This window comes from Ruditapes philippinarum, unplaced genomic scaffold, assembly GCF_026571515.1.
Source record: "Ruditapes philippinarum isolate M1 unplaced genomic scaffold, ASM2657151v2 ctg316_1_1_1_1, whole genome shotgun sequence".
Taxonomy (NCBI): Eukaryota; Metazoa; Mollusca; class Bivalvia; order Venerida; family Veneridae; genus Ruditapes; species Ruditapes philippinarum.
In genome coordinates, this window is record NW_026855923.1 from 159861 (window position 1) to 175891 (window position 16031).

At 31.2% G+C, this 16031-nt stretch overlaps 1 protein-coding gene across 3 annotated transcripts; it reads right to left on the minus strand.

The window, feature by feature from the left end:
• Positions 1 to 4565: 4565 nt before the first annotated feature.
• LOC132744819 (uncharacterized) lies at positions 4566 to 14072 on the minus strand. Of its 3 annotated transcripts, none has more exons than XM_060733602.1 (8): positions 13937 to 14072; positions 13154 to 13199; positions 12304 to 12375; positions 11954 to 12023; positions 11075 to 11136; positions 6028 to 6508; positions 5465 to 5528; positions 4566 to 5332 (listed from the first exon to the last, which is right to left on the minus strand). In XM_060733602.1, exons 2-8 carry the CDS (start codon positions 13191 to 13193, stop codon positions 4694 to 4696), a joined length of 1428 nt encoding a protein of 475 aa, XP_060589585.1. In that variant the 5' UTR covers positions 13194 to 13199; positions 13937 to 14072; the 3' UTR covers positions 4566 to 4693. The 3 variants fall into 3 exon arrangements, with proteins under 3 accessions (XP_060589585.1, XP_060589583.1, XP_060589584.1); XM_060733600.1 differs by having other exon boundaries at positions 5462 to 5528; XM_060733601.1 differs by having other exon boundaries at positions 5462 to 5528; positions 13154 to 13196; positions 13937 to 14063.
• Between the last annotated feature and the right edge of the window lie 1959 nt (positions 14073 to 16031).

Genomic DNA, 16031 nt, shown 5'->3' on the forward strand with positions numbered 1-16031 from the left:
ATACAAGCCGTGTTTTATGTGATTAATAATTTTATAAAATAGCAGTGTGTATAATACGTGCATTCTTTACTTGATTTTTTAGATCTATGTATATTTTCGTGACAGAACGGTCATTAGAAAAAAATCCCTGAGTAAGCCTAAGAAACAGACTGTTTAAATTATTGAATAGATCGTTGGAACACAAAGCTAAATATTTTGTTTTTCATCGACCACTACGTAGCAATATACATGTATAACCTTAGAATACAAACAAAATGAATATCTTGGTGAGGTAAAGATCATATTTCCAGGATATTTACCTGTGACTAATACATTAATTATAAAGGGTATTGATTTGAAACAGAGGAGTGCTTGTCATTTATTACCAAATTTATTAACATATGGTGTTAAGGTATAACCCTCCTAGCGCAATACCCCAGGTTTTAAAGTATTCAAATAGGCTAAAATCACTGTGGAACTTTGGTTCGATCAATATTCGAGTATATTTAAATTTCCCTGGTATAAAAAATATTTGCGAAAATTGAGTCTTATGGTAACTTGCTTCTCACAACTGATCCTTAATGCGTAAGTCATAAATGACAAACGGCCGCCGTGCTTTTTTCTCCAAAAAAATCGTAATACCGGCCGATGTCCGTCCGATTACCATGACAATCGGACAGTTTGCTCATCGGGCGGGCGCCGTCGGTTTTTTAAGTACTACTTAAAAGCTTACGGCGTCCGGTCGATAATTTTTGGAGTAATTGAGTTGACGACCGAGTATCGCCCGGTACCCGGACGATTCATGCACAGGCACAGGGCGGTCATAGTTTTGTGGTACGTCGATCACGCAGCTTGAGTTTGTTGTAGTTGCGGCTAGAGATTTTTGTAGTTGCCTAAAAAATGAATCTATGAATTCTTATGGATTTAACATGAACTTCCAACGTCCAATTATGTTGAGGAAAAGGCCGCATTATTTGCATGGTATTCATCTTGTCTCTATCAACTGCCTTCTTTGCTGGTATTTTGATCACTGACTGAATTGTAGAAGAATATCATTACAGCCCGGCGCCCATGCGGCGACCGTCCGATCCATTTATATCTCGCTCAGACGACGTCCAGACTTCGGGCGGCGGCTGCCCCGGTTTTTGGATGATGTCTGTAACAACATTTTGGCAAAAATTCCCCGGCGACAGTTTCATTCATGACACGCAAGGTATCAGATTAAAATCGCCTGGCGTCCGCGAAATGGTCAAAGCCGACGATGTTGTAAAAATCTTTAAATCAGGCGGCGGCCGTTTAATTTGTGACCTAGATATTAAAGACGTGGGTCAGTCAGCTTTTAAGAATTGGTAATTACAGATTACTTTTTTCCGGATACTGACCGCCGAGTTTTTACGAAATATGTGTTAAAATCGACGTAAAAAACTAACAGGCAGGCAAGCAAATGAATAGCATTTTATATATGTTTATTACTTTTGTACATATCTTGAACTTATTTTGGTCGTATAAACGATATAAACCATATTGCTCAGTCACCGATACGCGATAGCTGAAATACTGCTGCACTGTGACATTGACCCAAAAATATTTAATACAGTAAAGACCAGTGATAAATAAATTTATGTTTAATGTCATTTCATTTAGCTGAACAAAAATAATGTATCGTTTAACTTTTTAATTAATTTTGGCTATATCATGTTCACTTTAATTTATCGACGAAAACAAGCATTGACCGATAAATAATAATATAAATGCACACTTAGTTTGGTACATCACTTTCTCTTATGTACAAATTTATAGCTGTATCAGACTACCATCTGCCAGGTTTCTATTACGAACAACCCCCGAGGAATTTACAGGAATTTACACGACACGAGCATTAACGTTTATGTATTTACAAAGTACTTTAAATAGGCATGACAAATCCTTAATTCCTTGTACTTTTTTTTCCAGAAAATAAAATGATTACACCTGGATATTTCTAAAGATGTTCTTGTCGGATAAGCCAGTTATTCACTTTGATGCACTTTCAGCCTCTAATGGGTCAAATTTGAGCGGTGGCCTAGTGGTTAAGGTGTCTGCCTCTTAACCCAGAGATCATGGGTTCGAGCCCTACTCGGGTCACGACCATGTTTTCATACGACACCAGTACTTGTTGGTTCCAGGAAGCGGACTCGATTGTGATTTATATAAGTTGCAAGAACTTGTTTCGCAATCGAGCTTAAATAAATATGTTTAAACCAAATTTGACATTTCGTACTTTTGCGAGTTTAATGCCTACGGCACACATTATGCGGTGACAAACTCCTTGATTACAAGCCAAGTAGCAATCCTGACCTAAATAAATGTAGGCCTGCTGATTTTTGTTTTGTATTCAATCAGATAGGTGATAAATCGTAAATAAAAATTTCCTTTACACGCGTATAAGAAATAAAAGAACCCCTTCTCTAAACATATTTACATTTTTCTTACAAAATGTGACTTTATCCGTACATTTGTTTTGATTTTCCTCATTTTTAAATAATTTTTCAAAGCAGTTACTGTACAGTTAAATGTTTTTGGTCTATCTACCCCTTCCTTTATTGATCTGTTTTAGATGACCCTAAAGCAAGCTGAACTTCCTGTCTTAAACTTCTTTCAGTCCAATTTGGCGGCATAATGACTAAGATTTTACATACATGCAGACAATACCTTCATGTAGATTACCCTTGGTCAGTGTAAAGCCTACACTATAGTGAGTAAATTAGCCTAAGAAAAGAGCCACTTACTCTTAGTTCATCTAAATACATTTACTTGTAAATTGTAAAAATAACCTTAAATGTGATGACATATATTCAGATATTTTTTACTTTTTAATCTATATAAATACTGAAGCTCAAGACTATATCATACATTATCAGGGTTTTTCCCCTGCCTATAGCAGAACCATTAAGGGCCTCTCACCCTCTGGAAAAAATTAAAATCATAGTTTTCCTATAGATTTTATTTTCTTTCACTTTTGAAAAAAATAATATGTAATTACTGTGAAATTATGAAGACATTTCGGTTTAAAAATGTGCATCTAAAGTGCACCAAAAGCCACCAGTTATCAAGTTTCATTTTTCCTGGGAGAATCACCCATCAAAGAGAGAGAGGGGGGGGGGGGCATTTCAAACTTTTACTAACTAAGTTACTTTTTTATATAATTTCCATGAAAATATGCCTGTCAAGAAGGAAAGAAATTTAAAATAGGAAAGATTCTGAACAGACTAATAGCAGAATAATTGTGAAGCAATGCTACTTAGATTCATTATTATTTAGAATAATATCGGTCTCAGCAGTGTATGTCGGTTGTGTAACACCGGTTTAGAGTGATGCATAGGATTTGACTACGAATAAGGGAAGTCACTAACTCTATTTTTTTCAAGCGGAGATTATTTCACGGATAGGGAAAAAATAACAGCTGCATAAGAATAGTTCCTTATAAGTGTTTCACTTTTTTTCTTATGTATGGTGACATCATCCTTAGGCATGTTACAATAAGAAAAAGACAAACAAAGAGAAAGAAATAAACACAAAATGTGAATAGACATTACATATTATAAAGACGATCTTGAATGAGTGATGGTTCAATATACTGATTTGAACGAGTTGAATAAAATCATATTATGCGAGCCACTGACAAACACCATATATTTTATTCAACGGGTTCAATAATTCAGTACTGAAGCAACACGAATGTAATTTTCTATTTAGCACATATCAAAAATAAGAACTGTTAACAATGAGCCACGTTTTCACTGACGTGCATTTAGCGTGTCTTACACTATGTTTGTATAATAGAAATAACGTCACGTCAAATTATGTGCAAGGGCGGACAATACTGTTGTTTACGCGGTCACAAAAGTGGCAATGGTATGTGACTTACGGCCTTCGTGGTCAATTCCTACGCATCAAAACTCCAAACCGGTGTTAAATAGCCGATATACACCTCTCAGGCCGATGTTATTTCGATTCTAACACGATAAAATAAGGAAAATCACTAATGTTATTTTTCAAGCGTAAATAACTTCCGGTGCCGATTTTCGTATAACGCTGTTCAATTTCCTCACCCTACTGTTGCGAAGATATAGAAATTATTACACAATAGATATAATAGGAAAAAAAACGTTATTTTATCAAGTTTTCAACAATAAAAACTTACGTCGTATTGTCTTTACATCAGTGCCCCATTTATCATTCTTGTATGTATGAAATAACGTCAGCTTGTTTATGAATGAGTTGTTTACTTAGGATGACGTCATTACGCTGCTTACGGATTGGCGCCGTTTTGTCAAAATATTTATTAACTGATATGGATGTAATATGTGGCGTTAGTGCATGTGAGATATTATTTCGGTATTGTATGAAAAGAAAACATTATACGAACTGAAAATATAAATAAAAATGCCTTTTATTGTTGCTTTAAAATGCTTTGTAATCTATACAATCTAGGGTGAAAACATAACAGCGCATATACAAGTAGTCCCTAACAAGTGTTTATTGTCAGTTTAACACCGGTTTTTTTCCTTCTTTGTCTATAGTGACAAAATCACGTGAGTGTTAGAATTATGTACACTTTTTTAGTATTATGATAAGGTATTTTCTTTTCAACAATATATAATGTTGTATTATCAGAAATTAATGAGCTATGATTATGTAAATTGAATATAGTCTTGAAATGCATTTCTGATTATTATACTTTTTCAAGAATGTGATATGTATTTTCTTCAGTTTCACCAATGCTAACGTCATCATTTTGCTTAACTTTATGAGTTGGTAGGTCAGAATCACCCATCTTTTCTAAGTTAAAATAATCATGGTCGCCGTCTTTGAGACCATCCTCAGTCTTTTCATCTATGTTTGATTTTTGCTCTTCTACGCCACCTAACGCTCTTGTTTCGTTGCCATTGGTATTCTCTAGTATGAAGTAATGACCTTCATTTGAACGATCATTTGTTCCAGAATTCCCCGTACTTTCATCTAACGGAACAGAACCTTCATCTTCTCTGTTTGCTAGTCCTGTGTATGTATGCTCACTGTAAGCTTCTGCCCTTGCATTTTTATAAAGATCAGCATGTTCTTTAATTTCAAGAGCATTATACACATGGTCTCCTGTCTGGCTATTCTTATGTTGAAAATTGTCACGAAAGTCTTCTTTTGATATATTTTCTTCCTTATCCGTCACTTCTGGTTTTTTGTTAGATTCCAAGTGTGTGCCAAGTCCGTGATAGACATGCTCCTTGACGGCTTTTTCGTCATCGCATGTTTTACCTTTTAAAGTCTCATAAGTCATTTCCATTCTTTGCATGTTATCTTTAGGACTTGCAACAGCCTTTAGAATAAAAACAAATACGTATTTCATTAATTAATCAACTTTACGTATTTAGTAAAGCTACAAATATGATTAAGATAAAAGTCAACTGAAAAATTTCATCCAATGCAAATATTTATTTCATACCACTACCTTGTCATCCAATGGTGCATTACCAACAGTTGTGCTGCCTTCGTTTGAATCAATTCTCTTTTGTCTATATTAACAAAAAAGGTTATGACATTAATTTCGCTGCATACATTTTATTATTTTGAATTAATGAATACACGTGTTCTGTTACCAAAACATGTTGAGTTAATAAGAAAAACAAAGATAAACGAACTAAATTCTATTTCCATTCTTGCTGACAATATTTGTTGCACTGCTGTTAAAAGAAACAATATATCCTGACCCCATGAACGAAACGTACACTGTAAAAACGACTTCATGGGAACCATTCATATATTTCTTTTTCATATTAAAGAGTACAAGTATTAATAGATGATTTTTGTCATATGTGTAAATCATTTTAATACGCTAGGCTTTTATATAGTTTAATATTATATAGTTTAATAAACCTTGTTTCTAGTGGACAAATCTAGTAAACTAGACATATGTTTTGCATATGTAACTTTTAGTAAAACATAACGTTTGACCAAATGAAGTTGGACAAAAACTATCATTTTTCTCTAAGACAAAAATAAATGTCACATTACCTATTACGGAAATAGCGTATGACAAAGGCAATTGCTATAGTACAAAAGCCACCAGCAATGAAGGATATAAAACTGGCAATAACTACAGTTGATGCTTGTAGACATTCCTTTGTCGTATCTTGGGGTAGACTATTATCAATATGAGATTCCGATGATGCTGTTGTTGTTGTGGCTGCTGGTGTTGGTGTTTTCGTTTTTGTTACTGCTGCTGTTGTTTTAACAGTACTGCACACAGTATCACAGTTTGTAAAAGATGAAGCTGGACATGTTGGACAAGGCTTGCATTGCAATTGTATGGAGGAAATCAAGTTTTTGCAAACATCAGTTATTCTGGGTGGTTCTTCGGGTGTTTCAGATATCAAATCAAGAGATATATCAACTAGGTGCTGATTTGCTTCTTGGTGTTGATTCTCTTTCTTAACCACTGATATAGTAGCCTTAAAGTGTCCAAGCAGTTTAAAGAAGCATGTATTTTCCCTTTCTAAAACAAGATATCAAACTACAAATTATCCAATTGATATCCCTCATCAAATGCACAAATTAAAGCTTCTTTGTATTATCTACAGAACATAATACAAACCACAAAAAATGAGCGCTGTCAAGCCAAGAATGGCATCATTTAAAAATAAAATAACACTGAAATATTTTGTGACTTATATCATTTAGAATAGAACGATATTTAGATATTATTTTGAAATTATTTAAAGTGATTTTGTATTTCATGTTAATAATATGTAGAATATGGATTTTTGAGGTGAGATGCTCAAATTTCCAGTTCATTCGATAAGGAATAAGCATAATTTGGATATAGTAGTAATCTCAGTTTTATTTGGTGAGATAACACGAGTATCTCACCATATGTCAGTAACTGGACAATTTCATTTTATTTTTAGGAATCTTAAAGATCCTAAAAGTGAAAAGTGAATGTACATCTACATAATTTATTTCTTGATGCACTATATTGACTTTAAATATGTGTTTGAAGTGCAATAACTAATTAGTATACAGAAAACATATGATTCTTGGAAAAGGAATCTATGAAATGTCAAGTTGATTTCAATAAATTCACTTTGGTTTTGCGCCTGATAAACAAAGTTGTTGAAAAATACAAAGGGCAATAACTTGAAAATTATAAATATAAAAGATGGCCACGATGTCCCTTATATAGCTCATCGCCTATAAAATCTCTTCATGACAAGGCAAACAAACAACAACAATGCTGATAGCTTTGAATATACATGGAATGAACGGCAGTAACGAACTAATATCAATGTTCAGGTCCATCGGTTAATATGGATATCTATTAATGCTATAGAAGTCAGTGGTTGCTTTGGAATTTGCTTGTTTTCATATAAGTCACTGCGTCGCTTGAAAACATTTTGTTCTAAGTGCCAATTTGTTGTTTTTGAGAAAAAAGCATGTGAAGATTTAGTATTGCATAACTTTTTTATTTATTGTCGGATTTTGAAAATTTAAAAACTATTAAACGTGATGTCGAGAGAACATCTCAATATCGTTAAAGATATGTGGATTTTAATATTTCCTTGCTTAAAAACCTAAAAAAACATTTGGAGATAGAACAGTCCTTGTAACTTTTTTTTCAAAAATTGTTACAATCAGAGTGTTCAATGTGACTTAGAACATTATGTTTTTTAAGTTGAATTGATTTATATCATATAAAACAGTATGTTTTATCTTTAAAAGGCTGCCAAAAATGCTCTCGGCTAATTATCCCTTTATTAGTTGACTTTGACACTACACTATTTCTTAGACCATATGTATCTAACTTTATGAACTATGACATTCGAAATCTTGTTAAAATCCTTAAATCCATTACATTATTAAATGACATTTAAACAAATAATTTAAATAAATAAAGATAAAATACCCTCATACATTTTGTAGACATGTTATCTATTTTTAAAACTTTGGCCACATTCAAAGTGATTCAATGTCTGGAAAGAGAAAGTTTTAACCGCAAACGGGAATAGAAACTTCCAAATCTTCTAGAATACTGGAAAAATCTTTCAATTTTTTTTATGAAAATTCAAAACATGGTCAAATTCAAATTCCTTCCAAAAGTATGAAATAGTAGTAATTATTATGTTATGCGCTTTACACTTTCTGTTTATGTTGGTAAGAAATTCTTCTAATTGAAGGTATGTAAAAAAATGTTTCTATAACTTAAGTAGGCAATGAAAACATATCTGCTAGAAAATACCTTAAAGGTGGAACAGGCATGATTTATATTTGAAAAATGTCATATTTAAAGATTGTTCGTGTACAAAAACATAACATACATAATGCTATATAAATATTCATTTAGAAATTCAAAGTCAAATTACAAGACAAACAAAATATACGTATTAGAATATTTTTCTTCCTTCTGTCTTTGCTGTAAAATGTTCGTACTTTAAAGCAATCTATTAGTTATATAACATTAACGCATTCGAAAACATATATTATATGTAAACGTATAATATCTATAAATTTTCTTAAAGGCCTTTTTTTTACCCCAAAAATGCTTTTATCTTAATCTCTCAAAAGCCTGATATTTGGAGTTCTATTATAGTTCCCAAAATATTCCACGATGGTCAGTAACCTAAACCATCTTATGCTTTTGTTTCATATTGGCAATGAGTACAGTCAATTTTTTAAAGTCATATGTGGCTGTTATAAAGATAAATAATTGGTTTCTGAGGCAGAATGTGCCTTTAGTTAAAGAAACTTTAGAACATATAACAAATGTTCTTTTTTACGAATTTGTTTGATGAAATTGTATAATCACAGTTGTTTCTATCCGAAAATACACATCCGAAATTACTTTCAAATCATGATCAGTTTTGCTTGTTGTTTAATCACATGCAGTAAATTTACAGGACTTAAAACTAAAATGTCAATGATTGGAGGGAATAAATGAATACATAATATCATTCAATACTTATATTTAGTATTAATATATGAAATAAACAACAAACCATCCAAATCAAAATGTTTCGTACAACATGGCAACATGGCGGGTGTCCTGCTATCACGTGATTTTATGCTATGTTTTGATACGATAATTTTGGATTTAGAACAGTATGTTGCATATATCCCACAGGTCACGTGACATTTATCGCTGATTTGATTAGTCCAGTAAGTTAGAACAGTCTATTTATCAAGATATACTAAATTTGTGGAGATAGAACAGGATGGTTTCGTTGTAATTTATTTATGAAGCTCTGAAGCACTAATATAACATTCCAAGGAGATAGAACAGTCCATTACGGACAAAATTGTGTATTTAACTTGATTTTGGAAAAATTGGAGATAGAACATTACAGTTTTCAAGCGACGAATGTCTGGTTGCTTTGGAAGTCAATGTTTGTTCAGGAAGTCACTGGACGGTGGCTACTATAGTCATCACTGGTTTATGTGGAATATCAAGAGTTGAACAGTTGCTGTAGAAGTCACTGGTTGCTTTTGTAAGTCAAAGGTTGTTTTGAATGTCAATAGTTGCTATGGAAATAAAACCACTGGTGGTTATGGAAAGTCAATGGTACCTATGTAAGTCACTAATTATTATGGAATTTCAATAAAGTCATGATAGGGAAAGTTACGTGTTGCAATGAAAAGTATCGTATCTGTTTGCTATTAAAGTAACAGGTTGCTATGGAAAGTCTCGAATGCTATATGGAAACCTTTGATTGATATGGAAAGTCATTAATTGCTGTAGAAGTCATTGACTGCTATGGAACATTTTTGCTTTGGAAGTCATTGGTTGTCATGAAAAGCAATGGTAACTATAAAATTACTGGCTGTATGCAAGTCACTCTTCAATTTTAACCATAATTAACTATGCCAAATATATCAGCTTTAGTTTTTGTCGTTTCTGAGAATAAGATTAAAAAACACTTTAGTGTTTACATATATGAAGGCTGTACCAATGTTAACCCTAGGTCTACAATATGAACAAACTTTGTGGAAACCAAATAGACAATGTTTCGTGCCAAAGATCTAAGGTCTAGTATTTGTTGGTTTATTGAAGTGGATTTTCAAATTTCTACCAAATAATATATAAAAAAAACCTTTGGTTAAAAGGGCGAGCCAATTTTTACCCTAGGACAAATATTTGGATACCTTTATATGCGGTTCACAAGACGTTGTTTCATGCCAAATATCTAAGCTCCAGTCATTGTGAATTCAGTGAAAAGATTTTAAGTATTCACAATATACATATTTGAAAATTATTTACCCCGAACAGGGGCTAATTTTGGCCCAGACAACCTTGGAAGTGATCAACTAACAATGTTTCGTGCAAAATATCTTATTTCTAGCCCTTGTGATTTTAAAAGAATTCTTTTGATAACTTTACTACATAAATAAAAGGAAAATCAAAGCCCCCTCACCCCGTACTCAGAGAAATTAAACCAACGAGCTTTCACATCAACAAATTTGGTAGAGGTCCACCAGACAATGTTTCATGCAAAATATTTAAGCTCGATAATTTTGTCAAATACATCGAACTTAATATATAATATTTTTTATTATAATGCGTTGTTGTTATGTTTAGAAGTATTTGAGAATAGAAAAATAATTGATTTACGCACAATCAAGTGACTAAAAAATATTTTATTAATTGCATTACATTTAATTCTATTTAAAGATTGTGTCCTACATATGCACCATTTAGAATTAAGGACCATTCCGGTGAAGTTTGATAAAAATCCATGTAATGGTTTAAGAGGAGAAATTGTTGATATCTATGTATGAAAAACGACGGTCAACAGGCACCGTATGACGGACGATAGACACACTGCCATTACGTCAAATAAGCTCACCTTTGAGCACTCTGAGCTAAACAGCTATGGTTCTTAAACATTGCAATCCTGCTATTTTTGTTAATGTAGCTATGAAGATTCAGTTGACAGTTCCAATTCTGTAAAAGATATAGGCTGGAGTAAAATTAAGTATGAAGGACACATATTTAAAATTATTATTAAGTTATTATCATATGTCTCTGTTAGACAGGAAATAACTTAAGAGGTAGAAGAGATAGTTTTACCTTCTGAACAACCACTCCTTAATTTATCCCAAATCTCTTTCGCAACATGCTCTTCTGTGTAGCTGTTTATATACCATAAAAGAAACATAAAATGCTTGTTCAACCAATAGTCTGACACATGAAATATACATACATATTCAATTACCTATTATAGCTCTAAGAAATAATTATCATGACTGTCAAGGAGATAATTTGAAACATATGTATATCTAATAATTCGACAGGCGTCTGTGTACTATTATCTAAATTAGCAGACATATTTCATGTATACTGAATTATTGAGAAACATTTTGTTTAAACTGAATAACTCATAATACACGACTAATATCTTAGTATGTATATACCAAAAAGCTCAACATCCATTCTGAATATTGTGATTTACAAATTGCATAACATGACTTAAATACTTACGGGGCGATCCAAAATATCTGATACTATTTCAGTGTCTTGTATGTTTTACATACATCATGCGATTTAAATATCAATACACATATTTAAACTAGAGATTTTAAAATTTTATTTAACATTAAAGTAATTCTGTTTGATAAAAAATAAAAATGAATCTCACCAAACAAGATTTACATCAAATGTATGAATCAGTATGCATATAAATTGACTCAATACATAAACGTATTTATTAAAATCTAAACATACATGCTAAATATAAAATATTGAGGTATAAAAGTCACTATCATTTACATCCCATCAAAGGTTTTGGTAAACAGTACAATATGCATTTCTTGGCTTGTTTCTTTTTATCAGAAAAAGAAGGCGAACCTAACATATTATCAGCAAAATGTAAGTTTTCAGTTGACGAAAAAACAAAGAATTGATTTTTTATCTTTTCTAGTAATTTGGTGAAATAATGAAACATCTTACATGGTAAAAGAGTTGTTGGTTTTTAATGCCAAGCTTGACAGCATATGAAGAAGTTGTACTGTTGGTTTAACTGAAACGATTAAAAAATAAATAAAGGAAATGCAAATACATTATATTTATGACAAACTTAGATGTCATCTTTTAAAAAATAAACTGATTGTATTTTTCAAGTTTTATCTAACCAACTAAAATGGTATCAATTCCAGCACGATTCCAGTGCAAGATTCAAAACATTAAGTCAATGACTTTTTTTACTTGAGTTTCTTATTTTAGAATTAAACGTGTGCATGGATATAAAGCTTAAGTATTTATTTTAAAACTACGATATGAAAATAAACAAATATAATCACGGTTTTCTTCGCATGTTTTTACTGCGCTGTCGTCAGAAAAGACCAACTGTCCATTGATTTTCATAAACCATGCTAAAATGTTTAAACAACAAAAGGAATTTATTAACTTCAGTTATTATATTTTGTGTTTGCACGACACTTTCATTTAAAGACAAAATGTACCAACTTTTGTAAGTACGATTGATAAGGAGGAATTCTTATATACTTTATATCTTCTTATATATATAAATCATGTACAAAACAGGTTTTCAACGTGAAATCAAATACGTTGATAAATGTAAAATACTCTTTTTTTGATACAGACATTGTATGAAATGACATGTTATATATAATTTTGAAAAATAAACAAAACCAAATTACTGCTGATTTTCTTTGCTTTCAAATGTTAACAATCTGCCTAATGTTTACTTATGTTGTTAATTAAGAGAAGCAATTCATTACATTCAGTCGTTAATAATTCGGCATGTATTTGATGGAATTGTTCAAACACATACACCGATTAGACTCCAAATCGTGTTGTTTTGTCCTTTAAATTTGTCTGCATATTGTGAACGATATCAGGTAGATCTATCTAACTATCTTTCGAAATTTTATGAATGTCTCCTATACTTTCAGAATATTTTATAATAATCACATTTAATGCTTGTTTTGAACGTGACCTTTTGTATTAATGGGTTTCAAATTGCATGCGATTAAAAATTTCTAATTTCTTATCCAGATATAGAAGGAAGTTTTTAGTGTGTTCTGAAGAGAAACTTTTCATGCATGAAATAAAGCGATTTATGTACATTTTTTATAGATTTATTTCATCTTTAAATACATTATTTAAATAATTCAATATCGTACTTACCAAGCAAAACATATGTTGAAATATAATTCTGCATTGTCATCTGCTGCTAAAAAGTAGATATATATGTATACCGTACAACTACCAACATTTAATTGTTTAAAAGAACCGAATCTCTTCCTTCAAAACACATTCGGATTACCTTAACCATGTACGTATATATCTAAACTTGAGTTGTTTTTAACCAGTACTGATGTCATATTACTTATCATGATCACATGACCTCAGCAATTTTATCAGTGATGTAATTAACATACATGTAAACATGCTTTGATATTAAATGTAAATATTTATGTTATTCAACATCTAAATAAAATTCATATGTATCATGTTTGAAAACGGCCTGGCCGTAAAAGTAGTTTTTTTATACCATTCTCACAAATACAAAATGTAGTCTTTACTGCTGTTACTGCCGATATTAACTTCAAATTTAGTAGTCATACTATAACTACTATACTGCTGATACTACTAACTTCAAGTTCAAGTACGTTATTTGTATACATAATAAATGTCGCTGAAGAAGGCCGAGAGCCCTAGATACCGTAAACTAATTTAGCGTATTTAACTAACGGAGAAAATATAGATTAAAAGTTAGGTACTAAATGTAATATGCGATAAACTATGCCATATTTCCAAAAGATATAAAAAAACAAATACAAATATGTAGAAGCTCAAAACTATTGTACAATTTACATAGACAAAAAAGTAAAATGAAGCTTTATTTATTCACCTGTCATCTGTAAATATCAATATAGTGTATTATTTTAAAACAATTACAATACTTACATGGTTGTTTTTATTATCAGTCCAAAATAACCACTCGTCACTGAGCGTTCATTTTCTTTTCAATATGGTACTTAATTTTTGCGTTAAACGTACTGAAACTTTGAAAAATCCATACAAAACAAGAACGTGTTCAATTCTTACGACAGATGTATTGTAATATATCTGAAGAAAATTCGGAAGTTAATATAACAAAAATGTGAAAGGGGTTCCCCCTTCTTTTTGCTTTGATCGTAACCTTGTGTATAAGTGGGTTTCAAATTGCATGCGATTAAACATTTTTTTTTAATTTTTAATCCAGGTATAAAAGGAAGTTTTTATTGTGATTCAATTTCACGTTTGTGTAAAATTTTGTAAAGTATTTTAACAGTACTGAATACGGAAGCCCTGGAGGGACATTTATTATTTAAAAATTATTACTTATTACCTATTTTTTATAATTTATCACTTATTGCTTACCATGCTTACAGACTATTACTTATATTTAGTATTGAACAACGACATGGTTGGCAGGAAAAACTGTTTACATGAAGACAATTACTGGAAGACATGAAGGAGAACATCATTTATAGAAGGTCATATAATACGGAAGCCCTGGAAGAAAAATTATTATTTATTACTTATTATTTATTACTTAACATGTTTAACATAATTATCAATTATAATATATTACTTATTATTTATAACTAATTTTTTATCACATATTATTTATCATTTATTACTTATTTGAGTCGAATATATCATTTAAAATCTGTGTATGTTGTAGTCTGATTATATAATGTATGCAATAAATATGTTAAAACTAAATACTTCTTAAATTATTATGTAACTAAAAATATTCGACTGAAATAAGAAATAAATTGATAAATAGTAAGTTATAAATAATAAGTAATATATAATAATTGATAATTATATAAAACATATTAAGTAATAAATAATAAGTAATAAAAAATAATCTTCCTTCCAGGGCTTCCGCATAACATGACCTTCTATAAATGATGTTCTCCTTCATCTTTTCCAGTAATTGTCTTTATGTAAACAGTTTTTTTCCTGCCAAACAAGCCGTTGTTGAATACTTAATATAAGTTATAGTCTGTAAATAATAAGTGATAAGTAATAAAAAATAGGTAATAAGTTATAATTTTTAAATAATAAATGCCCTCCAGGGCTTCCGTAACTGAAGGCCTAATTCAATTCATTTTAACTTTTCGTACAAAATCATATATGCCTTCTTCTTTTATAGGTATGTATTTATTGCAAAAAAGAAGATTTAGTAACTAACTTAAAGAATGACATTGGAAAAAGAGTCAATTACATTTTAGTGTGTCTTATATTATTTTTGATATTCACTTTATTCCTTTATTCCACCACTTAGAAAGTAACTTAATCTTACAGAAAATAAATTATGAGTTTGTAAAATTGTCCTTTTCCTCCAGCTAAATCGTTACTTTAAACTATAGATAAGACATGACTTCAGATTCTTTTTGTACTGAACACATTACTGAAACGGAATAAGGGAAATATTTAAAAAGTGGGTATAACAATCATGACAATACAGCACTTTTAAGAAATACCAGTTTAAAATCAGCTTTTAGCCCAGTAGTTTACCTTTTTATCATATTTGAAAGAAGTGGTGAACGTAACGGAAATAAATCGAATATCACATTAAATTAACGCTCAAATTCTTAGAACGTGTGCTCATTGATATTCCGAATAAATAAGTAAGGTTATAAAGTAAGTTATACTCTATTTTATCTATAACGTGTTGTACGTTGTAGCAAAACATCCACCAGCTTATAAGGAAAACCAGGTAATAAGTGCACGGAATTCGATAGTAATTGTCAATAAGCAAATATATTGTCAAACTAAAACATGTCAGCTTAATTCTGACGGCTATCAATGGTTATGATATGAGCCGTGTCACGACAAAACCAACCTAATGGGTTTGCAACCAGCATGGATCAAGACCAGCCTGCGCAATACCTAGAGCAATATATCCGATAAAACTTAGCTTTGTTTGGTTGTGTGAAACAGTATGTTCATCCAATATGGTAAATATTCCAGTGGCGAGAGTAAACATAGCTAAACATAATTTTGC